A 25,073-nucleotide genomic window follows, 5' to 3' on the forward strand; every position below is an offset into this window, starting at 1 on the left:
ACACAGGGAAATGGAGTTTGACTTTGCCATTGCCAAGTTAAGACAAGAGGGTGTTCAAGCAAAGACACCAGAAAGACTGGGCAGGATGTAGAAGGGTCCTAAAGAGACACAGGAGTTTGAGTCACTGGCATAAAGATGGAGATGGCACATGGAGGCTTGCATCTGGATGAAGTTTAATGGTGTGGAGGAAACAGAAAACGAGAAGGGGATTGCAGAGGCTCAGTCTGTGCCTCTGTTAAATAAGAAGAGAAAGATGGTAATGTAGAGTGAGAGATATTGAGGACATGGTAGGAGAAAGGCAGGCAGATGGTGAGATGTCAAAGAGCAAAGAGCCCTTAACGCTCCAGAGGTAGGAGGCAGAAATCTTGCAGGTGGAGGAAGTCCTGACACTCAGACAGACTCTTTGCAGACCTTAGTGAGAATGGTTTCAGCAGAGTGGATGGAAGCCTTATTTGTAAGAGATGAGAAAAACGAGGTAACGTTGCAACATTTACAAGGCAAAGGGAGGGAGGAAGGTGGTTAGGGTAGCTGGAGAGAAAAGTGGAGCTGCACAACTGACAACTCTGCTGAGACAGGAGACCTACAGAGGCCTTTTTCTGTAGTGGGGTAAAGTGCAGTTCTCACCTTGATTTTGGCTGTGCAATCCCATAAATGGAATTCACATCATAGCATGAATGCTGGTACAGTGAATCCTGGCCAAAAGTGAGCTTAAACCACAATCAGCTATCAGAAGCTGTGGGGTTACAGAAGCTGGATAACTAGTCTCCCAGCTGTACAACTTCTGGGCACAAAGTAAGCCCAGAATTTCAAATTTCATAGATGCATATTTGTGTTAGTCCTTTCAAGCTCCCATTTGGATTTGATTCATCAGTCTCACACAAAGCAGCAAGCATATAATGTTTGCTGTGGCTTGTTAGTATTATTTAAAAGAACTGTGTTACTGCTGTTTGCACTTCTGAATTACTGCCAAGATCAGGTTAGACCTGATGAGCCAAATGAATCCCCAGCGTAACTCTGTGGCAGTCAATAGATTTATGTCAGAGATGAATCTAAGCCCAATATAGATATATTTTTTGGCAGTAGGAAAAGAATGCCAACAGAATAATGAATAAAGGTTAGATGGATGGTCCCTCAGGTGAGCCTGCCCTTTCAAGAAATGTTTTCCCTCTACACCCACCTGTTCTTTCCAAGCAGATGCATTCCTCTGCTTTCCCTGCTGCTTGCTTTGGAGCCCTGAACCGGGGAAGCCACGCAAGGTGCAAATGGCAGTCCTCCATGGGTCAGAGGTTATGGAACTTTTTGAGCTGCTCCAGAGACCCAGAGGCTCTTGAGAGAGACAGTACATAACACCAGTTCCCAAGAAGGTATGGCAGGAGTAGCATTCAAGTGTTTAAGAACTGCAATATGAGCTCTTTGGGAGAGGAAGAATCTGCTGGAGTTCATACATTGCCTACCACAAGGAGGCCCTGGCTGGCATGCAAGTAGCAAATGTGAATTCCCTTTCTTCTGCAGGATTGGTACCCCCCAGTAAACAGCCCTGCTTAGAAATCACCATGGAGAAGTGGGTAAGAACTGACTATAGTAAATTCCAGTTTGTCAAACTGGAAGACATACAGAAGCAGAGAAACAACATCTCTGTTTGGGTTGTGAAGTCTTGCGTTGCAACCTCAGTGCCAGGTGTCATGGTTGGTCCCCTGCCCCTAGTCTGATGCCTTCTCAGTAAGGCAGGAAAGGACACTTAAAAATCTAAATCTCATCTGAGCTGCACCCTTTAACATTTAGATAAGGGCTTCCAGCTGTCTTGCATAGGAGAGCTGGACCATTTCACTGTTGTCCCTAACCTTATTGTAACGTATTCATCACGAGAATTATAAAAAAGAATGACAGGCAGGATGAAACTATGATAATTTCCAGTTTCTCTTTGTATAATATTTTCCCTGGTACATCTCACTTCATATAAATCTTCCCTAACCTCTGAAGAATGGTGTCCTTGAATCATTGTATAACAGAGGTATTTTCATATTTCACTCAGAGTAATTACATGCCATATTGTGATGTTGGGAACTCAGTTCTTTGATATCTACAAACAAATGCATATGTATTTATAATACGCTGACCGGTAGCTAGATAGCAGATGATAGAATCATTAAGGTTGGAAAAGACCTTTAGGATTATCAAGTCCAACCATTTACCCAACGCTACCGTGCTTCCTAAACTACACCCTAAAGTGCTGTGTCTACATATCTTTTAAATACCTCCAGGGACAGCAACTCCACCATCTCTCTGGGCAGCCTATTCCAATGCCTAACTATTGCAAGCTATTTGGTAAAGGGAAAATCTGTCCTGTAACCAAAATAAGTGTAAAGCAGATACTATTTCCTGCAAATTGGGAATGTAAGAACTCCTAGAGATGGTGATGTGTAGGGGGCATTCAGATGAAAAGACCAACATGTAAAATCCTGCAAGCACACTTACATAGCTGTGCAGAAGTCCAGGTCTTGCTGGACGTATCTTGACTGCCTGAGAGGCATTAACCGTTTGTGGATAACCCAGCTCCTGAACAGGACTCAGTACTCATCTATGTTTGTGACCTGCTCAGCTAAGCTGTGGGGTTTCCTTTAGCTTTGCTTTCAGACAGAAGAGGAGCAGACCCTGCAGAAAGCATTATTTTATCCAAGTCAATATTTCTTTTACTTTTAAAGAAAGACCACGCTTACATATAAAAGTGCTATTTCCCCTTAGTACAAAGGCATCTCCCCTCAGAGGCTGGCTCAGCTCTTTGATATGAGCATGCATGTGCTCAGAGGGCAATGTCAAAGGAGGGTGGTGTGTTGGCTTGAAGTTCACCTGTTTTGGCATGAGCAGACACTCACAAGCATGCTTTCTGCTCAGGTATACCAACTGCTATGAGAGTAATTGCACCCAATGTTTAAGATCCAGAACAGGTCTTCAAAAATTAATTGAAAAAAAAAAAACCCAACCAAAAAATCACAAAGTGCTCTATATTCAAGAACTGTTAGTCATGTAATGGCAAGAGGACCTGGCTCTGGGAAAAGAAACAGAGATCAGCTAAGCCTTGCATAGAGTAAAGTTACCAAAATATTATAAAATAGCTGAGTTCAGAAGAGACTTGTGGAGGTCATCTAGTCCTCCCTCCAAGTGGGTTAAACTAGAGTGGGTTGCTCGGGTCCTTGTCCAGAATATCACAGGATACCTGCTGATGCAGATACAGTGCAATGGCATCCATAATCTCAACATTTTTTCCACCCTAGTAAGAAATCTTCCTTTTACAAAACTATGCTAGCTGGGCTGAATTAATTTGTCTTGGCTGGTGCTTATATTCACAGAATCTGTAAAGCCATGGGTCACTCCAGCCTGCTCTATTTATGGAGACTGCACTGGGGTGATGTCAGGCATAAGGTACCACAGCTCATTTTTCCACTGCCAACAGACTTGCTTTTGTTGGTCTGCCTGAGGCCTTTCCATGGGGAGCTGAAAAGGCTCTGGAAGACTCCAGATGCTTTCCCCATCTTCCCTGTAGGAGAAAGACTGTAGACAGCAGGTCACCTGGGCTGTGCACTTCACCTCTACAATTACAGCGCCTACCCTCCTCACCAAAGAGTGTGGGTTGGCTGCAGCCAGCTCTGTGTGGCCCCTTGTCCTCTTTATCCCACACTGCTCTTCTACAGAATTGGTTGCATTTGAATCTGCTTTCATCTAAGAAATAGCGTTTCTGTGAACTGTCCTATAAAAGCAAGACCTGGTCATTATTTGACTTACAGTAGTACTGAAAAGAACAATGATACTGCCCCACATGATAAGTGCATGAGCGATGGTAATTTCCTGGGACAAGGACTATCCAAATAGAAAAGACATTTGAAAGTAATGGTTTTAGCATCTTAATTATGTTACTCCAGCACTACAAGAATAAAGCTACAGGTTCAGAATTATTTAGCAAGTGGCAGTAAAGCCAGGACTGAATCCTGGTCTCCCAACTCATATTCTAGACTCCTGAGTGCAACACCACACCTCTGGGCTACAGAGTGCAACACTGCCACGTCCCCTTTAATTCCCTACTTGAGATGCTTTGGCTCATAAAATGCACGCACTGAGTTTCTGGAAAAAAAAGGCCTTTTTGTTAGTCTCCTGCACACTTATCACTGCAGATCTCTGAACATTTATGTCAGTTTCATTTTACATTCCTATACTACTTAAAAGATAGCTTGTACTTTGGGGTGATTTTGGAGGCTGGAACACTTTATTACATTTCCATTTCAGCTCTCTTGGTCTGTAGCAAAGACTCTAATTGCTCTGCATCCCCATCTAACTTTCTAATAAGATTAATTCTGTCTTATGTCTTGGTAGTCCCTAATTAACATAATTTGTCTTCACAGTTAAGGACTCTAGGGTATCGCAGCAAACTCAGATTCACCGCTCAGTGAATCTTAGAAGTAGTTAATCTATCCTTCCACGAGCACAGCAAACGCAGTTAGGTAACTTCAAAGGGCTAAATTAGTTACAAGGCAGCGATCAGAAAGACAGATGAGGAGGCAACACAGCTGCAGACCTTGACTTGAACCGTGGCTGCTTGGCTGAATGCAGACAGGCAGGGCTGGAAAGAGACCCTCACACTGCCCTTTGCCTGCTGCTTTCCTTCTGCTGAATTAGAGCACCCTGAGATGGGCACTAATGGCATTTAATTAGCTGTGGGAGGGCAGAGGCAGGAAAACAAGGAGCATTTGATCTGGCTTCACGCAGTAGAACACCAAGTGCCCTTCTGAGCCCTCGCACCAGTGTCGAAGTTGAGACAGGAGAGTCATGCACACGTGCCTCCTACTCAGTGCCCGCCAAGAAAGAGCTTTCCCTGTACAGACAATTAAGAATAAACTTCAGTTCATCACTGTATAATTGGCTAGAGCCTTTGTGAAAGCTCTTGAGAATCCATGGCCTTTTCCTCATTATTTTTCCGCTGTTACACAGCTCTTATTTCCACGGGCCTTTAGGAACTGGAGGTACCAGAAAGCTAAAAAGCTTCCCTTACAGGTTTCATGGCCACTCTGAAATAAGGAGTCTCTCTGGAGATTCAGCTCTTGAAGCTTCCAGGTTTATAAAGTTTGGATGAAAAGCCACATCCAAATTATTTCCATATCAATAGCATAAAATGGAATGGCTTGAAGTTTGTTTCTGGATGTACATCAAGGAAACAGAGAATTTATTTCTGGAGGTTCTTAAGAATTGTGAATTAAGATCATAGACTTAAAAATAAGAAATATTTTAGTGGAAGGTTGTTTCTGTCTCCTTGGTTCCTCTGTCACTTGTATCCTGAGCATCTCTGGCGGGTGGATGCAGAGCAGCCTGGTACTAGGAGAGCCATGGCAAAGCACACAAGCCAGTGTTCCTGGGTAGCTGGCGGGAGGAGAGGGGGATCACAAGGTGGAATAAGCACCCGGTTTAATAGTAGACAGTATGAATGCAGAACGTTCTGCATGGCAAGAGACAGCAGAGAGAAACCAGCAAGCAGAGCTGTCTCCATGAAAAAGAGCTTTTAAGTTGCTGATAAAATTACAGAGCAGCAGGAACGCATCCACTTAGGGCAGATGAGCTTATAGCAAAGTGCCCTGTGCTGTAAATGGCAGTCATGCCTTTTGTTCTCCCTTATGTTTGTTGTTATAACTGGAAGCTAATTACATTATTTCTCTCAATGCTGGCATACTTAATAAGGATGTAAATTAATTAAAATTCTCTCATTCCATTAGCAGAGAAAAAAGTAAGTATCAAGCAGAAGCAAGGCTGCAGTGTCTCAGTTCTTTTCATAGCTGTGCCCCTGGCTAGCAGCAGAACAAGGGACACGTCATTTAGCCTCCCTGGCTCTTTGTTCCCTGTCTGTAACGTGCAGACAGCCTGTGGTCTGCTTCATAGCAAACATCTACCTTACAAACGGCAGAGCACTACTGGGGACCCATATTAGCTTTAACCAAGCCAGTCTAGCTGTGAGCAAGAAGCAAGCCAGAGTAGTCTATGCAGAACTCAAGCTGCTGGCTGTGCCCAAAGGATGTCTCCTTTACACCCAGCAAAGCATCACTCTGTACCACCACAGTCAGCAGCACAGGTGTAGTGAATGGCTACAGCACAACTTGGACAGCCAGGGTTTCTCAAGTGACCCATACAGAAGCCAGAACAGCTTGGGAAGGAAGATGACTGTTAGTGATGTACTAGTGTTACGTAGGGAAGAAGTTGGGAAAAAGCAACCGATTGGTGCTGTGTTCAGAGAGTTGACCTGCGTGTCAGTTAAGTGCGGCAAAGAATTTCTCCTTGAGGCACAGTATCTTGGAAATACGGCAAAAGATGATACTTCTGGTGTGGACAGACTTCTCTCAAGCAATTAATTTTCTGTGACTGCAGGTATTGTTTGGTACACCCTTTCCACTTCTTCTATCAGGTTTCTGTGTAGTAATCTCCCCCCCACCCCGCCCCTTTACTTTTGGGAAATTACAAATTTTCCAAATTTCAGTGGTATGAACCACTGAGGTATAAAACTTGATGCAAGATGTCAGTGGCAGTTCTGGGACCACATCCTTTATATAAAAGGGGAAAAATTAGTTTGGGAGTCAGGTAGGTACAACTTGCAAAAATAATTCAGCAGCAGCAAGTCCTGGCAGAAGTCTGAGGTCTGCTCCACCACTGTGGATTTCATGGTTGGGCCCCACATCACCGTTCAGCAGAAGTTCTCCAATCTCAAATACATCAAGCACACCCTTGATTTTAATTATCAAGTCAACAGAATTAACCCATAGGATTGGAAAACTTCACCCGAGGATTGTGGAATGTGTGGCAGTGGAACAAGCTGTACTGCAATCTCACTATTTATGGGTGGCTGCTCTTAAGTGTTCAAAATGTTGCAGTGCTGCAGAGTAAAAATAATGCCTATGGCTCTGTATATAATTAAAGCTTTAGTAAGTCATTTCACCTTCATGCAGCCCTCCCCAAGTAATTTAATATTTCACCATATATTTTTAGCCTTGGAAGTCTGTGAAAGTTTGTTGCAGTGAAGTTTTGAAGTTCATGTTAAAAAACTCTTTTTCTAAAGCATTAAATATGAGAAAAACCTAATTTGTGATGCAAAGGCAATGCTGTCTTACTTGCACGTGGGCAGTCTTCTGTAGATGCTACATAAACACTGCTAAGTCTGTTCTGACCACATGACACAAACCTACTAATAACAAACAGATGCAGAGCAGTAGCTCAGTGCTGGAGCTACAGCAATGTACCGAAGCAGTTGTAATCAGTCATGGGCATATAATACTTCAGGACACACTGAACAGTTTTCATGCACACAGGGAAACGAGGAAGCTAATCCTATATACAGCCTACCTTCTGCAGGCTTGGGAGTTGGAACAAATTCTGTTGAGACAAGAATTGCAAGCACCAGCTCTCACTTGTCAAGTGACTGTATATTTTTGTCCGTAGTGAGGCCAAAAGGATCAGACAGAGCCAGAATTCACTTTGAACGTCCTTCCAACATGGAAGGGGAAAATAAAAACAATGTGCTGGCAGAAGCTAAACAAAGCATTTTTAACAGCAGGCCACAGAGGAAAATTCATGAGCTACTCTCCATGGCAACATCTAGGTTCTGTCACTTTTGCTGCCTCCACTCTCTCCTCCTCCCCTTTCTCTTTTCCCTCTCTGACCCTTTGATTCCCACTGTTCTTGCCCAGGTCCTGCCCACACTGCTCTCCATTAAGACTTGCCTTTTGCAGGCAATCACTTTGCCACCAGGTGTCTGCACATCACTGATGTTCCCCCTTTGCAGCAGCACTTGTTATGCCTGGCCTGTGCATATGGGATTCAGATTCTCAATTCCAAGAGGTGCTGCCTGGGACCAAGCAAGCCTCCTGTTTTCTAAGCCGTCCACTGCTCCTGCTCTTCTTCCCCCTCAAATCATTAAAACCACCTATCTGCCCTAGCGCCTTTGCACTCCATTTGGCAGGGGTAGGCTTTAGGTCTGTATGGATACTGGAAAGGGGAAGAAAGCTTGCCAATGGCTGTTCAATTAAACTTTTGGTTAAAATCCAAGCTTTTAAGATGTTGGTCTACACCATCATTTTTTTCTAGAAGAAAATCAGGTAATTGCACTGAGACCTTACTTACTTCCATGGCTGAAACGAACTACAAGGGGACGGATGTAGGGGATGCCACTGAGAATAGGTTGCACATTCTCCTGGGTGAGACACATGCCAATGCTGCAGCATTGTGTTGCAGTCTTGCCATCTCTATGCTCTTTATATTTCAAGAGAAAGAAGTCCAGCACCCACTAACAGGTGAAGAATTGCTGTGTAAATGACAGCCTCTGTACCCTGGACTAAGCACTGGCCCCATCCCAGAGCAGCAGCACAAATTCTTCAGCACTTCGAAGCTGTTCAGTGTGAGAAGCCCACAAATGCTTCAGCTGGATGCTCTGCTCCAGGAGTGCAGCTGTAATTATGCACACCTATTTTTTCAGAGGGGGCTGAACAGCAAGTGGGTTGGTGTATTCCACTGCTTGCTTTGAGTGCCTCTGAAGAAACCGGGTGGGAATGCACCTGCTGACAAAGGAGCACATCTGGCCACAGAGCCAGGCCCAGGCACTTGAGAATGATTAGCTTCCTCAGGAGGACACCCTCCAGCCTCTACACCTCTGATTTTGCTGCAAGCCAGAAAGATTCGCTGCATACCCCCTTCCCACAATCACAGCTCCCTGAGGAGGCCATGGGAAGAAGAGGCACAGTGGAGACCCTGGCAAGAGCACTACACTTGGAAACTGCAAGAGCTATGGTAGTTCATGCACAGGTATGTCAAGTGTTCTTCTGGACCAGCCTTTTCTGTTCAGAAAGCTGCAGTAAGCTGGTAGAGAAAGCACTCATCTCAGAGGGTTTAGGTGATACACCTGTGCTGACAGGTTCTCTGATACAGCCTAAGCCCTACCGAGTTCCAGTGAGGGAGAAACTGGGGATACTGGTGAGGACTTGCGCTGGCCAGAACACTTCCAGAGGGTTTTACCTTGTGTCTGTTTTCTTAGGCAAAGATACAAACAATTCCCTGCTTTAGGAAACTTCAGCAGATAGTCAGCCTGAGTATTAATGCTTTGCAATTTTGTTTCATTGCATAGCCCATCTCTAACCACATAAGCAGAGGGGAAAAGTTTTCAGCACCTGCAGATGCTGCTATAGCCCTTCCTTGGACAGGTTTTAGTAGTTCTCTTTCCCTCATCATAATCTAAAGGGCTACAGTTTAGTATATGGATTGATACCAAGAATGAAAAGCCTCTGCAACTGAAACAGCTCCTTACAGTTCAAACTAGAGCATAAAAACAAATTCAGAACACTTAGGTCCCAGGGATGTCTTAACCAATAGATACCAGATTCACTGTAATACTAAGGAAACAAATCCAATCTTTATTACCTTTCTTGCATAATTTTTCTGACTCACACAAGTAAGAGCCAGCACATCTCATGAATTTTCAGCACATCCACAACATCTGCCTCACATACCTGCCAACACTGTTTAATGACATCTAATAATCATTTTACTTAAAAAATTCAAAGGCATATCAGACATATCCCCACACAGCTCACTCCCCTGACAAAATACACCTATACAGGTACATCTCATCCCCACAAAACACATGCTCATTAACTACATCTCCCACCATTGATCCAACAGCCTTCCTTGTTCCTACAGACACCTCAAATTTCATTCCCCTCTCCTTCCCACCTTTACCTGTGCTTACCTGCAGCTGTGCTCCAGGATTACAACATGGTCCTGCTTTTCCCTCTAAGAGCAGGAAACGAGGTGCTATCCCACTACCTTATTTACTCCCAGTGCTATAAAGGAACATCTTAAATGACCTCCAGGCTTGTGGGAAAAGGAAAGGGTGTTTCCTGGCACCTCCTTGTCTCCAGCTTTGTAGGGTAGGGATCATGACCAGCAGCAGCTGCTCCACATGCTGCCTCTGATCACAGTAATTTGAGTTTCTGCTGTCCCTCCACCTGTAACAGCAGCTCATCAGATGTGATTTCCTTGCAGCAGAGGTGCTTTCTGTTGTGAGGTTTCAGATATCTGGTAGTCAGTGGGAAGCTCGCTAACAAGTTGTCTGTGTGCTCACATTACTAACACCATGGCCATTGGTGTCTCAATCTGGTTTGCAACCTGGCTCCAAGCAGGCTCCCACTTCTGATGTTTCTGGGAAGGTGCCATCAGAAGTTTGCTCACAGCCAGGTCCTCCACATGAAACATGCCAAGCTCCATGTCTGGCTGAAGCTCCTGCAGAAGTGCCCAGGATAGGCTTTCCTACAGAATCAGGAGAGAAAATCTTCTCTCATGCAGCTTAAGATATTCCATAACACAGTCACTGCTGCACTCAGATAGCATGGAGGAGACTCTGCTCGGGACAGGCCATGGGCTTGACCTCATATCTTCCTCCACCCCAAATGAGTGACCCAAACAGTAGTAAACCAGAAGAGCTTTCTCTAGAGTGTTTTTCCTCTAAGACAAAAACCCCCGAACTATTCCTCTCTCATACTATTTTGGTGTACACTGTGATGCCAGGAACCAGCAGGTGATGCTCTTGGGAAGGCCATGGCTGCCAGGGTACCAGTGTACGCTGGAGAGGGGACTTTATCCTGTGTGACGATGGACTGGAGAGGAGTTGTTGTGTTACAGCATTGTCCTACAGATAACACATCCCCTTTTTTGTGTTCAATGAGTTAAGCTGTTGAAAATAAAAAGCCTTCCGTATTTACTGGTATAATCTAAAAATACCCCAATTCTGCTGACAGCAAAAGCAAGCAGAGTCCCAGAGGCTTTTCTTCCCTTGCTGGAAATGGCATGCAGTGCCTGGCTGGCTGACACTGCCCCAAGTGAGATGAGATGAGTTGAAAGAGCCAGCTCAGCTTCCCATCCCTTCCCAGCCTCTCTGCACATGGCATCTTCACCCTCTGCCCCACAGCTGCTCCAGAAGGGCAAACCCCAGCTCCCAACTGTCCCTCTGCCCGGCCCCTGGTACTTGCTGGCTCTGGGTGCCCGGTGGGCTGTACGGCTCAGCCGTACAGCAGTGGGCCCTGATGCCCCATGAGGCTGAACAAACAGGCTCATTAGGTAGCGTAGGACATCTCCTCTCCACCCTCTGTCCCCAAAGAGGCTGTGTTAATTCACGATTTAGAATAATCCCAGATTTTACTGGGTTTTGCATATTTTTAATTGGGAAGATACAAGAAATGCTTGATATAATTTACTTCTGTTATGCTGGCATAGCTGTAGGGGCTTGTAGTTTACATCTGCTTGCAAAGTTAGCAGTTTGTGTTTGCTGGTTACACTCACAGCCTCATACATTTTTGGACAGCTGAGTTATTTGGCCAACATCATTCCAGCTGCAGTTTGCATACCAAGTTTATGATTTCTAGGCTATAGGTACTCAAGTGTCTGAACACTTAGTCAGGAAGGGAAACAGTTTGGTGCCCCAGCTTTGATGCATCCAGCCAGTATCAGCAGATACAGCCTGCTTGCCTTCCTCCTCCTCCTCTCAAACTCTCTGCTTCCAGATGCAAACACTTCCATATTCGGCAATGTGTGACTACGATGGCTTCTTAAGGGGAAATCATCTACCCTGGTAAATGCCTTTAAGGCTCTTCTGCTTCACATTTTAAAGCATATGTGGACTCGAGGAAAAATACTTCCATTTTATATCTGCTGGAATGTCTCAGGTCACGTACTTAGAAATGCCAGCAACCTCCCAAAGATGAGCTAATCATAATTAATAAAGAAAATGCACTGGCATTGGAAAGTTAATTGGCTCCCGTGAGTAGGCAAGTGTCTTGAAGAGGGAATCAGAAGCCAACGTTCATGAGTTTTTAATCCTAGTTTCTATATCAATTCCCTGTCCAGAGAGGGACACTTAACTGCTTTGTCTGCTTTATTCCCTTCTGAATGGGACTAGATATTAGCTTAGTCACTGTGGTGTTTAGGGGATTAATTAGCTAATTCAGCACCTCACTCTAAAGATGTAAAAATCTTAAAAGCTTCACTGGAAGGATTTGAAGCTGTAGCTTAAGAATTATTGCTCATTTACGACCTTTTTTGCAACACAACTTGGAAGAGTTAAAGGTAAGCCGAGAAGGGAAGATTTTCATTTTAAAAAGCGACATGCATTTCCATTTGGCAAGATTTTGCATCCTGATGGGAAAAATGTAAACACTCATTTTCTGATCTTGCCTCAATCCATATTTAATCTCAGAGAGTGCTGTGGTGTAACTTTGCAGAGAACAGTTTCAGGAAGCATGGGGGAATATTCCAGGCTTCCTTCTGCTTTGGAGACACTATAAATGAAGAAAAAGATAGGTGAAGTGGAGCAGAGATCCGATGTAATCCCACATGGAGGACACAAAAGACAATGAAGACAAAGGCAGGAGACTTATACAACAGCCTTTGGGATTAAAATTATTCCCCTTTTTCCTCTGTGCAGACCCTATTGCTTCAGTGGATAAGGGGGTGAAACCCTGCCTGCAAAAGCCAAGCAGTCAAAGGACGAAGCCCAGGCGGGATTTCTCACACGGGAAAAGATGCTGCCCCTCTCTCTGTTGGTGATGCTCTGCCATAGGGCTACCTCCCACTGCTCCAGCAATGCTCACCCACTCCCCTCCGCTGCGGTACTGCTCTGCACCCAGCCTCAGCGTGCGGCAAAGGGAGCGGGTGGGAGTATGAAATCAGATCGAGCCAGCGGCGGGAGGATGAGCAGGGTTTTAGGAGCTGGTGGAGCGTTAGGAGGATGCTGAAGTTGAAGCCTGCAGAGGATGGTGAGATTAAAAATAGCCTGTAGCCAGCCTTCCCCAGCATTTTGGCATCTTAACTGCTTGTTCTTCTTGTGACCCACTGAAGAAGAGGTGGCAATGGAAGAGATTACCTCTTCCACCACCCTGGCAGCACAGGATGAAGTGGTATCTTGCTCCTTACCAGAGCTGTCTGCTCTCTCTGTCTGGTGAGGTCTTCTGGAAGGGTGTAAACTGAGTTTCCTCCCTGTTCAGTCAAACCAAGGGACTCCCTTCTTTTCCCAGGTTCAACAAGGCTGTTGAGTGCTTTGAAGATTAGCTCATTCATTCACATTTTACAGAGCATTAGCAGGCTTCCATCCTTTGATAGGAAAAAGGGCCATTTTTATAGAAACCACTGGACATCATGCTGCAGGATTTTTAATTAAAGACATTCATTAAAGAAAGCATTTCACAGAACTATGTTATCCAGTACAATCCACATTACACCTGTGTACCTATCTTAGCAATGCTGTATTTATATGAAAAAACCACAAAGACAATTCATAATGGTAAGAGGCGGTGAAATGCATACTTAGATCAGGTGACTGAACCGCCTGGCCAGTAGCTCGTACATTACAGGGGTGAGAAACAGTTTCTTCTGCTCCTTGCCCATGCTGGTCTTTTTCTGCAGGTTGGTTGTGGGTCAGACAAGGCTTCCCTGAGCTGTGGGTTTCATCTAGTCATGGGCCCAGGACATCAGCTGCAAATAAAAGATCAGGCTTGTCCAATGTGGTAAATTCAGGACGAATCTTCATAAAGGCTGCTGTGGTGTAGCATTTTTCCCCCAGCTTTAACTTTCATACACGAACAAGAGCCTTCATCTGAATTGTTTCAGGAAGTCTGAAGGGGGTTTGCAAGTTTTGTAAGTTGGCCTCAAGTAGAGCCAAGGGCTGCAACACGAGGTTGCCTGGCTCCAGCACTGGTTTAGCTGCTCCTGCTTTGTTAAACCATGCTCTCAGGTAGCAACTTGCTACTGGGGAAAGCGTTGTGCAGAAATGCAGTGCCACATTAGCACCCTTTTTTTTTGTGTGTGTGTGCTTCTTCTAAAGCAGTATTTGTAAATAGTAACAGACTGCCAAACCTGTACAGCTTTCTAGAGCCAGTCCTACTCTAACTCTGGGTGCAATTTTCCCCCTTTAGCGCTTCTGTGTAGTAAATGTTCTCTCCAAGAGATCACTACCAGGCAGAAAAAAGGTAGACTGGTATTTCCACAGACACACAGCGCTCCCTTGTAACCTGCCTACAGTGCATAAGTAGTTACTGTTGGGTGGGGGGAGAAGAGCCAAAACCCAGAGTGTTCTTCTGTCCTGGTTTTCAAGTATATTTATCAGTGTAATTCAATGGGAGACAGTAGCGTGTTCAGGTGACACGTGGCTGTGCCTCTATTTGTCCTCCTGTAAAATGTTTCCACCCTTTCAGCACTGCAGTGGAATCACAAGAAGTGGGATGCTATGAGACATGGGTCTTAGGGAAGGAATTAGGCATGAAGCCATGGCTTTCACTGGGCATTTTGTTGCTGCTGTCTCCCTAGGAACATTTGTATCCGCTTTCACCGTGCTGTGTGGAGCCCGCACTGACCTCCCCGACAGGCACATGTGTTGTGTCTTCTGGCTGAACATTGCTGCTGCTCTGATTCAGATCCTGACGGCAATCGTGATGGTTGGCTGGATTATGAGTATATTTTGGGGGATGGACATGGTCATTCTTGCAAGTAAGTACAACACACTCACTCCCCTGACTTTTCCCCTCCATGGCTGTGTTGCTGGGTCCCAGCTAATGCCCCTGCAAGCCATCAGACTGCACTGTAGAGAGGAAGAGCCACAGGTTGGGCTCTGCATGTCCATGAGCAACACAGTAGGCAGAGGAATTGCCTGGAGGCAGCAGTCCCCTTGACACATCTGGAAGAGCCTGCCATCCCACCACATGGGTTAGGATCTTCCTTTCCCTTTATAAACAAAAAGTGCAGGAAGGGATGAGGCCCCCCAGCACTGTGAACTCTGCTGTCTGGAGCTCTTTCTGCCCTGGTTGCATCCGTGTGCGTGTTTGAATGAGAAAGCCCTTTCTCCCTCATGACTCTGGCTGCATCTCTCTGGTTAGCAAGACCTTCCCACAAGGCCGGTTCTGCTCCCAGGGAGCATGCAGGCCAGCAGAAAATCCCGGGGGACTCTCCTGGACCCTTTCCTTCCTCCTGAGAATACATTTACCCAATGGCTTTTTGCATGTTTCACACCAAGTGCTTAGGCTGAGCAGGACTGCTTAGCTAGTTGTACCAGGATTTCCTCTACACCCTTTAAGGACTCTCCAAAACATTTTTTATAGGGGAAGAAGAGAGGAATCCTTTTTTAAACATAATTTACATAATTTAGGTCACCCAATTAGTGTATATTACCAATCGAAAACACAGGCTCTGTAACTTTATCTGCTAAAGACCTTTACTGGTGTAAAAGTTGTTTCTTATCACCTGTACCATATAGCAGAGAATTAGAGTGACAGCCTCACCTCACCCCCAAAGCCAGAGGCAGCCCACAACTCAGGGTGCTGATTGCGTCTGCAAGACCCTGCTTCTTTTCCAAAGGCTGGCAGAGGCCAGTGGGCATTGTCCCAAACTAAACATGTCTGAGATCCTCAGGCTGGCAGGGCAGTTCCCAAAGCAACCACTTCTCCCAGAAAACATCTTACCAGCAGCTTTTGCCTTTTTAAATTTTTTTTTTTAAAAGCTTGAAGGGCTCCACTTTGTCATCTCTGCTGATGACATCTGTGGCTGCATGACAGAGGAGGAAGAGGATCTCAGGAAATTGCCAGGCACCTGCCTAAAGATGAAATGGATGCAATTGAAAAAAAAAACAACAGCAGGAAACCAGTGCACACCTTCAGCTGCCAAGCCCAGGGGTTAAACCCTCTCACCAAACCACCTGCTAATTTCTGAGCCAGCTTCAATTTACTGGCTGAGTTAAGGGCAATCCCCATGCAGAGCAAATGATGGATATTAAAAACCTGAACACAAGTGAGGCAAAAGGCATTCCTCAGGATAAAGGCGGCACTGCCCTTCGTTTTAACCTGCCAACCACCTGCGAGTTTCCTCTCAGATATACCCACAGAGCTGGGGTAGCCCAAGTTATTTCTGAGGATAAACGGTGAATTGGTGTACATCTGTGACATGTCTTTAAGAATTTGCACAATTTGTGTGTAATCCCATAATTATATGTTCATAATCATATGCTCTTCTACTATTCCTCTGCTGGACAGCCTCCGTGTGTCGTTCGCTGTCTGGCAGGACACAGTTCTGCAGTTGCGGGGAGAGGCAGGAAAGCATCTGTCCAGATAAAGAGCTACAGCTGAAAGCATGACTTGCTTTTCTCCATAATCCTGTTCACGTATGTCCTCTGGGTAGAGGGGCTGGGGCTCAGGGGGAGTCGTAATGGTTTTCCACTTTGGTTGCTCGGGAAAACCATACAGCTTGGGAATATCGCCCCAAAGCTGTTCCCCACACCTGGCTAGACCCCACCAGTTTGGGAGGCAGAGAGTGGGTGAGCAACGTGTGGTGGGGATGCTCAGGCCAAGAGGTCCGATGGAAGTAGAGAAGGGTAAGAGGAGTCAATTTGTCTTATGTTAACCAGCTATATATCATCTGACAAGTGGCAGCCCTGGGCAGTTTCTTGCTGTCTCATTAAATAGCTGGGTTTTAAGTTTACTTACCATGCAGAGGAAATAATGGCTAAATAAGGCAGCTCTTGTTGATGGAGAATAAAAGAAAAAAACCCTCATTTTTCAATCAAAACGACAGAAGTGATCAGTTGCTCTGTGCTGCATCAAACAGCCCTGTCAGACCCAAAATGGTTTGATTTTTCATGTTTTGTTTTCATGTTTAGAAAAACAAACAAAAACAACAAAACACATCAAACCCAACTTAAAAAGGAAAAAATGTTTCCTATGCAAGAAATAAGACATTTAATTTAAAAACACTGCCAGGAAACAGTTTGCTTTGGTTGGATTTTGTTTGTATGCAAACAAACTATTTGATGCACTGCACAGAAATTGTACACAGTTGCCACTTGACTCTGCATGCAGGTGAGAAATAGTTAAAAAAAATGAAACTACTGCCCACCTCTAGTCTTCCTCACCTTCAGATGGCTAATTACATGCATTACATGCATGGTGAGGGTGCCATACGATTGTGATGGGCTAGAGGCAAGGCACAGCAAGTGGCGTCTAAGCTGAAGGGGGCTAGCAGTGAGGAGAAGGGTGGGAAGCAGCCAGGGCTCAGGGACTCTGCTCCAGCTTTCCCTGAGGGATGTGCCTTGCTCCCTGCATCAGTGCCTGCCTGTCTACTAGCTGGTAGAGAGCTGGGTGGGAGTTAGGGAGGCTCGTTGCAGTTTTTCATCTTCCAGTGCTAATTCTCAGCCATTAAAAGGGGGAGCCTGTTCTGAGGGGAGAGCTTTGGGGATAATGTCATACTATCTTTAATGAGGGGAAAAGGAGAAGAATTATAGGCCACTCAGGTATATTTCAATTCTTGGAAGAAGCAATCAAATAGGTGAATTGCATGCATTTAGAAAATAAAAAGAAACAAAATCAAGCTGTTTTTTTCCAGAGCAAGCTGTGTCAGACCAGCTTGATTCCCTTCTGTGGCAGAGGGATTAATTTTGTGAGCGGTGGCAGCAGCAGTCAGCCATCCCTCCTGACTTTCAGGCACTGACACCATCTCACACAGTGTTCCTACCAGCAAGCCAGGGAGACATGGCCTGGGTGAAAACGTACTTGAGAACTGTTCTCTAAGTGCATTTTGCTGAACTGGAAAGATATAAGGAGAGGTGTGTTGAAAGGTCCCTCCTGAATCCACTTCTCTGCAGTATTTTCATTCATGGCTTGGTGATGAACTGGAGAAGGGGCTTACCAGCCCCGCACCACCAGCAGCTCCAAGGATGGCAGGCATGGTGAGGGCAGTGTCTGGATTCAAGCAAATGAAAAAAATAAATACTACTCAGTAAAGGCAAGTCCAAGACGCTAAGGAAGGATTAATCAATTGCATAAATACACACTAGGGAACAACTTGTTTTTCAGAGAAGGATGTGGTGGCTGCAGTGAGTCACAAGCTGCACAGGAGTACATTGCTATGGAGGGAACAAACACCGCCCAGGCAGGTAGGAGCTGAGCCTGTAGGGCATTAACTGGTCCCCTCACCTTTCTTGGCACACATAAAGCTGCGGTGAGGCTTGTGGCCAGCTTTGGAGGCTGTGCTTCATGTGGACAATCTGGAGAGAGTCCAGAGGACTGTGAGACAGCAGGCAATGAAGAGGTTCAGCAGGCCAGTAAATGTGAGAGGGCAGCAGTTTAGCCTAAGAGACTTAAATAACAGCAGGAAAGATCTGTGTGGAAATTAGGAGACATTTTCCCTCCAGAAAGGTCAAAATGCTGAAGAGGTGGCATGGCAGGATCTCCCCTCTGTCTCACTGAAAAAGCCCAAGAGTGGGTAGACCCATACCCGTCAGGAATAAGGTGGGACATGGAAGAGACTGACTGACCTCGGGGGGGTCCCATCCAGCCCTCATCTCCTGTTGAGGTGCCCTTTAGCACGATATATCCCAGAAGGCAGATTAATTGAATGCAGTTTTGCTGTCACACTTAATTACTTTTGGCAGCACAATGGCATGGGGCATTTTCTTTGCTAATTTAAATGATTTGCCAGCTGGCCCCATTAAACACCACAGATATCTTCTTTAAGCAGCCATATGGCTTTGGGAACTGTCCTTCACTTTACCTGCTGTCTGAAGGCAAAGGTAGATTAAAAGGAAGCACTTAATTCTTTTGCAAAAAACAAAATCTGGACTCTCCCCTTGCCACTGCAATTATCCAGCTGCCCTTGGTGGTGGCTGGGCAGTGCTGCCGTACCGTGCTCTCCTTAAACCCGTTGTCACGGCTGTGGGAGCAAGGCATGGAGCTGAGACAAAACAGAGCTAATTAGCTGGCCAAGGCCAACGAGAAAATGAGCCTCCTAAGATTTTCCGGGCAAGTTTCCCTCTGCTAAAGGCACACCTTGTCCCCAGCCCACACAGCACACATCTTCATTAGCTGCATCGTGCAGAATGAATGCCTTTCCAGGAACTCCCTAGCTGCTCAGAGCTCGTTACAAAAGGTTTTGTGCCATTTCTGGCCAGAAATACTACAGAAATCAATATAGTAATGTCACACTGAGGTGGCATAGGGACAGAAGTTAGGGACTGTTTGTCCAGGCGCTGTTTTGCCTCCAGTGAATGCAGCCAAGAAGTCAAGCCCAGTTTCTGAAGGAAGCCCTCCGCTCAGCTTCTGGCATCTGAAGTAACAACTTGCTTGGCTGCACCTATGAAGAAGCAAAGGCGCCTTTGCTTGTTGTTTCACAGGACAGGGACTCCTGCTGCAGCCCCTGCTTCTGCAGTGGGCAACTGTCTCTCAGGGACTGACTGCCAGCCAGTAGTAAGAAATCACCTGTAATCATGCTGTCCACTTGTCACTCCTTTGCTAATTACAGTGCTCAGACCTTGCCAGAAGCAGCAGCAGATGATTGCATGGTTACTGTACACTTGGGCTCTGAGTGACTTTGGAAAGCATCACTGAGCCGCTCTTCTCTGCAGGGCCCCTGATAGGGCAGGTAATGCAGCTGCCCTGAGAAGGAAAGGGAGCAGAAAGCACTTGAGAGACTCAGAAGAGAACAACATCCTAAAGCAGCTGGTAACCCCTCATGAGATGAAAATTCTAAGGACAAATTGCCCACTTAGACCTATTGTGGTTCTTTTTAAATCTTAAATAGAGCCATCTCTCAAACTATGCCTGAGGAAAGTAGTTATAATACCCTTTTTTGCAGTTTCCTACCAAATTCTGTGGTAGGGTAAGTTCTTAAAATATTGTAGGAATGTTAAATACCAGCAGGGTTTGCAGCACCCAGCCAGGCTAAGGCATGCCATGGTTATGAGTTACCTGTGGGCACAAGGAAACTCAGCAGCAAAACTGCCAAAAAGCTGTCAGGTGTGGTTTTCCCAGCTCCCAGACTGTGAATGACACGCCACATGCCATCCGGTACGCTATGACATTGTTTGCCACCTTCCTTCAGCAGTTCCCCTTCGGTCAAACCCATGAAATAGCAATGTCACAGAGAAAAGCGTTTGTGGGAGCATCACTTGAGATGTTAGCCCGTCCAGCCTGTCTGGCTCAGGACTGGTCAGCTGGAAAGCAGATGAGGATTCCCCCATCGTCTTTAAACAAGGGTCCCAAATGAAATGATCCACTTTAAGTACAAGGATTTTAAATGACGTTTAGCCCTGGTGTGAATGTCTGATGGTAGAGCAGCTGTTCTCTGTTTACTCTGCAGCTCCAATTTATTCGTTCTTTTCTGGTTCTCCATGTGTTTTGGATATATCGTCTACAGTTACATTTCTCCCTCTCTCTTTCTTTCATGTTCCTTTGCCTCCTTTTGTTCACCATCAAAGTTTCACAAGGTAAGTTTGTTTCTGTTCTTCCTCCTTCTCCTCACACCCTGTCGCAGCTCTCCACGGAGAGCAGCAAACGCTTGGCCGGGGCAAGCCATTTCGGATTCACTTTAGCCAGTGCTGCCCACTCCTAGCCAAAGTCCAGCCATGTGCCTGTACGTACGTGTGTCCACCTGTCTCCGTGTCTGTCCTGTGGCTGTACAGCCCCTGGGGACGTGTTCTCTGGCCATCTTTGAAATGCCCCTTGTGCTGCCCCAAGGGCACCCTCGGAGCAGGGCAGGGACCCATTTCAGCCTCGAGAGCATCCTGAGGCCACCCTCTGCGTGAACCCAGTCCCAGTAGGACAGCCTGCGCACAGACTGGTTTCTTTTTGCCTGAATCTTTCTCGCAATGGTTTACAAAAGAAAGACAATTTCAAGCAAACTTGATTCAATCAGTGATTTTGTGCGTAGATACTCAGACCAACTTAATCTTGATTCCAGAGGTGTCTGCTTTACAGAACTGCACCTTAACTGTGTTGCAGGCATACTATCATAAAGCTGCTTCGTACAGAATAGCTATTCATATACAAGAAATGCAATAACTTATTAAATAGTTTCTATATGAAAATAGTTAAGTCTGAAGTATCTTGATAAATGAGTTTAGCGTAGGACATGTCATCTTTTGGCTTACTTTGGTCATGTAAGGAGAGATACAGGCTTGGCCACTGTCACTGGCTTCCAGCCAGCCTCAAAACTGATAGCAGGACTGAAAGGATTTCTATTATATCTTAATAAAAGGATTTCTATTATATCTTAATAAAAGGCATGGCTATACAAGCAAGTTATTGTAAGCATAGCCTAGCTTGCTTACTTTATCTAAGGATTTATGGCATGCCCCAACTCTCTGGTCCATGTGGATGGTTGATTTTTTTTACTGTGCTCCCTAAACAAATTAAACTGATGCTGTAGACAAGCCCATGTTATAGGTTTCCAACCAGCTCATCTTGCCTTCAGGGCTGACTCCCACTTAGGATATAAATGCATAAGAAATCATAATTTTTCTCCCTTGAAAAAGGCTCTCACCTTTTTCAAACAGCTTTCTGTTCAGCTGCACGTGATAGGCAGCAATGCAGTGCAGGATGATACGTGCTGATAAGTGTCATTAATCTCCTCCTCTATTCCTTGGGCTCGTTTAACAACAGGAGATCCAGACTGCCAGGGCTGGATAAATGCATGGATTTTTCAAAGTACAGCAAGGTTCATTTGCTAGGGCCAATTCTTAGTTCAGCAAGAACTCCCTTAAAGATAGGGGTTTTGGCACCTGCTGGTATTCTGTGTTCAGCTTTTTTAAGGGACTTAGAAAAGCCTGACGTAAGGGTTGGAAAGAAATATTGAAAAGCATCAGTGAAAAAGTGTTTGAAGAGTTAAGCATTCTTCCGAGATGTGAAATTTCAGACTAACTTGAAATTAAAAATATAAAAATGACAGGCTACTTACATTATTTAAACAAAGAAAAAAAACCTCCAGATTTTTTAAAGGTTTCCCGTTGAAAGATCTTCACTATTGCAGGCAGTACAGGTAAGGACAGTTTATTTGCTTCTTTAAAAAGGAGATTTTTTGCATTGATACTGTCATAATAACAATCCTAACTCTTATAAAGAAAGCAAGTAAACCTTCCAGTGCAGTCATTGCAACCACCTAGGAAAGTGTTTAAAAAAACCCAGTATTTTTCTCTGTGTCAGCACAAGAGCTGTGGGTGCTCTCCTATTGCCCTTTCCTGCCCTAGCCCCTCCAGGAAAGGAGCCTTCCCCTAAGGGACTTGCAGCCCCCCCATAACCACTACATACAGGACAGCAAATAAAGTGGGGCCCCAGTCCCCCAGGGAGCTGTGATGAGCAGTGGGACAGGCTGCTTTAGCTCTTACAGCATCCATGTGGCTGCGACGGAGCGGGGCCCCATTGTCTGCAGGGGCCAAGCGTGACCCAACACAGAGCACCCCCCGCTCCGAGGGCTTTGCTGCCTTGATCAGGAGGCACATTAGACACCATGGCCAGGGGAGTAGGAGAAGGGGTCGGGGGGGATCTGGGCAGTTTCCCTGTGCAATTTGTTTTGCGGCTGGAAAGCTTCTTTTTCTCCAGTCCCACCGGATGGCTGCTGTGCCCTGACAAAAGCACCTGTAATTCTGCTGGGCTGGAGCAAAGCAAGTGCATAAAAAGGCAGTGAGAATGCCATTAGGGAAAGGGCCCACAGAGGCATCCTGAGGTCTGTGTTTGAAGTCTGACACATCAGCCTGTGATTAGAGACATCCCCCTTTTCCTCCAAGAGATGTTTGTTCACCTCTGCAAACTGCAGTGCAAATTGGGCGCTGCTGGAGAGCTCTCTTTGCAAAAGCCAGCACGGGAACCAACAGGTGGATAGAGGAAACCAGTCTCCTCCTACCTGGCAATCCTCTGGAAGGACAGGGTTCAGATGTAGGTCACAAGTAGAGATGCGAGCGCGTCGGATGCGTGACCAGCAAGCTGCCAGCTCAGCACTGGGGAACAGCAGTGTCTAAAGGCATGGGTTTCCCCTACACTGCAGGAAAACATAGAATCATTGAGGTTGGAAAAGACCTCTAGGGTCATTGAGTCCAACTATCAACCCAACACATGCTCTGATACAGAATAATTTAGGCAGAAAATACAGCCTTTCCATAAAGGTTTTAGGTTTTTGGGCTGTACTGGAATTGGTGTCTGCCAGTACCTACTGTGCCTTTATAACCATTTCAAGCAGATGTACCTCTGCCCATGCTGGGGCCGGTGGCAGGCAGGTGCAGCAGCGGCAAGGCTGGCCGCCAGCAGCTGCACAGTCATGCCCAGGAAGGTGGTTGCACAGGGCAGGTGTTGGGTAAAGCAAGGCAGGGCGGCTCACCTGGCTGAGCCTGCCCCAGGGCAGCCCCCCCCCGTTCTCCCATGGGGTTTGCCACTCTTGGTAAACCAGCTTATGGCTCACTTGAACCTCACCAAGGTTCCTTGTTAGGAATTAACACTAATCATGTTCCCTTCCCCTCCCTCCTCACAGGCTACAAGGAACAGGGGATCCCACAGCAGCTGTAGTGGCTGGGACAAGTATGGTCAGAGAAACGCGGCGAGAGATTTCCTTTGGCAGCTGTGGGCCATGGACCTTTTCATTACCCTTTGTCTCTCTTCTTCTTCCTTTTGTCTTGTTTCCTTCTGTTTGAACCTGGTTCATCTGCCCGTCCAGCGGAGCGGAGGTGCAGAGCGGCCGACGGAGACTTGCACTGATCCCACTGAGCAGCAGAGATGGGGCAAGCACGGCGTGGGTTAGGACTGGGCCCGGCCAGCACACGGTGGGCAGCCGATAAGGAGGAGGAGGATGCCAGGAGAAGGAAACACCCCTGGAGAAGGTGGCACCTGGGCAGGCAGCTGAGCCAGGGGAGCAGGAGATGCTGCTTTCACTCTCAGGGGGAAGTAGCTGAAGACATTTTGCCTCCTTTTTATGCTCACCGTTAAAGGAAACCAGCTGTGAACATCAAATGCCAAGGAGCTATTAATAGATATATGTACAGTATGTAAAAGCAAACCAGTGGTACTTTTTTCCCCCACCCCAAGAGTCCATCCTTGACTGCTTCGCAGTAGCGGAGGGCTCAGCCCAGCCTCCTCTGCTGTCTGTGTATATATGATGCTCAATGAAGCTCTGTCCTTGCAGATCTCTCAAGAAATGTGCTTGCTGTAAATCATATTGTACTGCTGAACTGACTGGGGCCATCCCCTGCTTCCATCCACTGGCACCATGCAAAGACCAGACCTTCCACCAGCCCCTGGGGAGATCTTATCTAGCAAAGGACCAGTGCCCCGCAGCACCTTGCCTCTAGGGTGGTGGGCACAGCCACGTGCTGTCAAAAGCTTCTAATGTAAAACAATACTGGAGGAGGAAAAAAACCACAACTTTTCCTCCCCTCCCCCTGAAAGGGCCTTGCTGGAAGCATCTCCATGCTTTGGAAATGGATCCCCTTACAGTGCAGCACGTACTCCTGGCTGAAGCAGCGTCCCTGATCCACTTCCCCAGGGTAAGTTCCCAAAGCTCGAGGATCATGACCTGGTGCTAACCAAGTGCTCAGTAGCAGTCGTCATTGGAAGGCCCATGGCCAGATGGGGTAGGGCTGTGTTTTGTGGTTTGAACACACGATGCAGAGGGCTAAATTGGGCGTACAGGTGGCATGACCCCTCTGATCCTGGCTGGTGATTCAGCAGGGCAAGAGGAGCTCAGCCAGGGGGAACTTGGTGGCAACACCTGGCTGCTTTTCTGCTCCAAAGAGGTGATGGGAGGAACCCTGCCAAAAGAGGGCAAACCCAGGCTCTCACCCAGGGAGTATCCTCCCAGCAAGAGGAGCTTCACACAAACCCACAGCCAAAACTGGGAGCCACCCGAGCATGACAGAGCTGAGACCCACTTCCACCCCATCGCTCCTGCAGTGAGGCAGCCAGCAGGCAAGGGAACAGCAGAAAATCCCACTGCCCTACAAGCTCCCAGCCTCTCCTAGCATGATAGTTTTAAGCCACATTTTTATTTCCCATGCAGAGCAGATCCTGTAAGTTAAAATACCTCCCGTTGCAAAGACAGCTGAGGTGTCAAACAGCAGCAAGTATCCTTGAGTATGTGTGTCTCCTTGTCTGATCATCTGCAGGCAGAAAGTGCAGACCACCTGGCTGTTCTCCATGCGCAGTGTGTTCAATCCTCAGAGGTGTTGCAGGGGTACACTGAGCAGGAGAGCTGCCCACCGAGGGTCG

At 46.3% G+C, this 25,073-nt stretch overlaps 1 protein-coding gene across 4 annotated transcripts in view; it reads left to right on the forward strand.

The window, feature by feature from the left end:
• Positions 1-25,073, forward strand: part of STUM (stum, mechanosensory transduction mediator homolog) — a 51,917-nt gene that overhangs the window by 21,160 nt on the left and 5,684 nt on the right. For 2 of the 4 annotated variants that reach the window (XM_064446386.1, XM_064446387.1), the window contains exons 2-3: positions 14,374-14,567; positions 23,349-24,352. In XM_064446386.1, the coding sequence (XP_064302456.1) occupies positions 14,374-14,567; positions 23,349-23,378 (224 nt within the window). In that variant the 3' untranslated portion in view covers positions 23,379-24,352. Of the gene's footprint in view, positions 1-14,373; positions 14,568-23,343; positions 24,353-25,073 lie in introns of all 4 variants that reach the window. The other 2 variants (XM_064446389.1, XM_064446388.1) reach the window with 2 other exon arrangements.

The sequence above is a fragment of the Phalacrocorax carbo genome, chromosome 3, assembly GCF_963921805.1.
Source record: "Phalacrocorax carbo chromosome 3, bPhaCar2.1, whole genome shotgun sequence".
In the NCBI taxonomy this organism is placed as follows: Eukaryota; Metazoa; Chordata; class Aves; order Suliformes; family Phalacrocoracidae; genus Phalacrocorax; species Phalacrocorax carbo.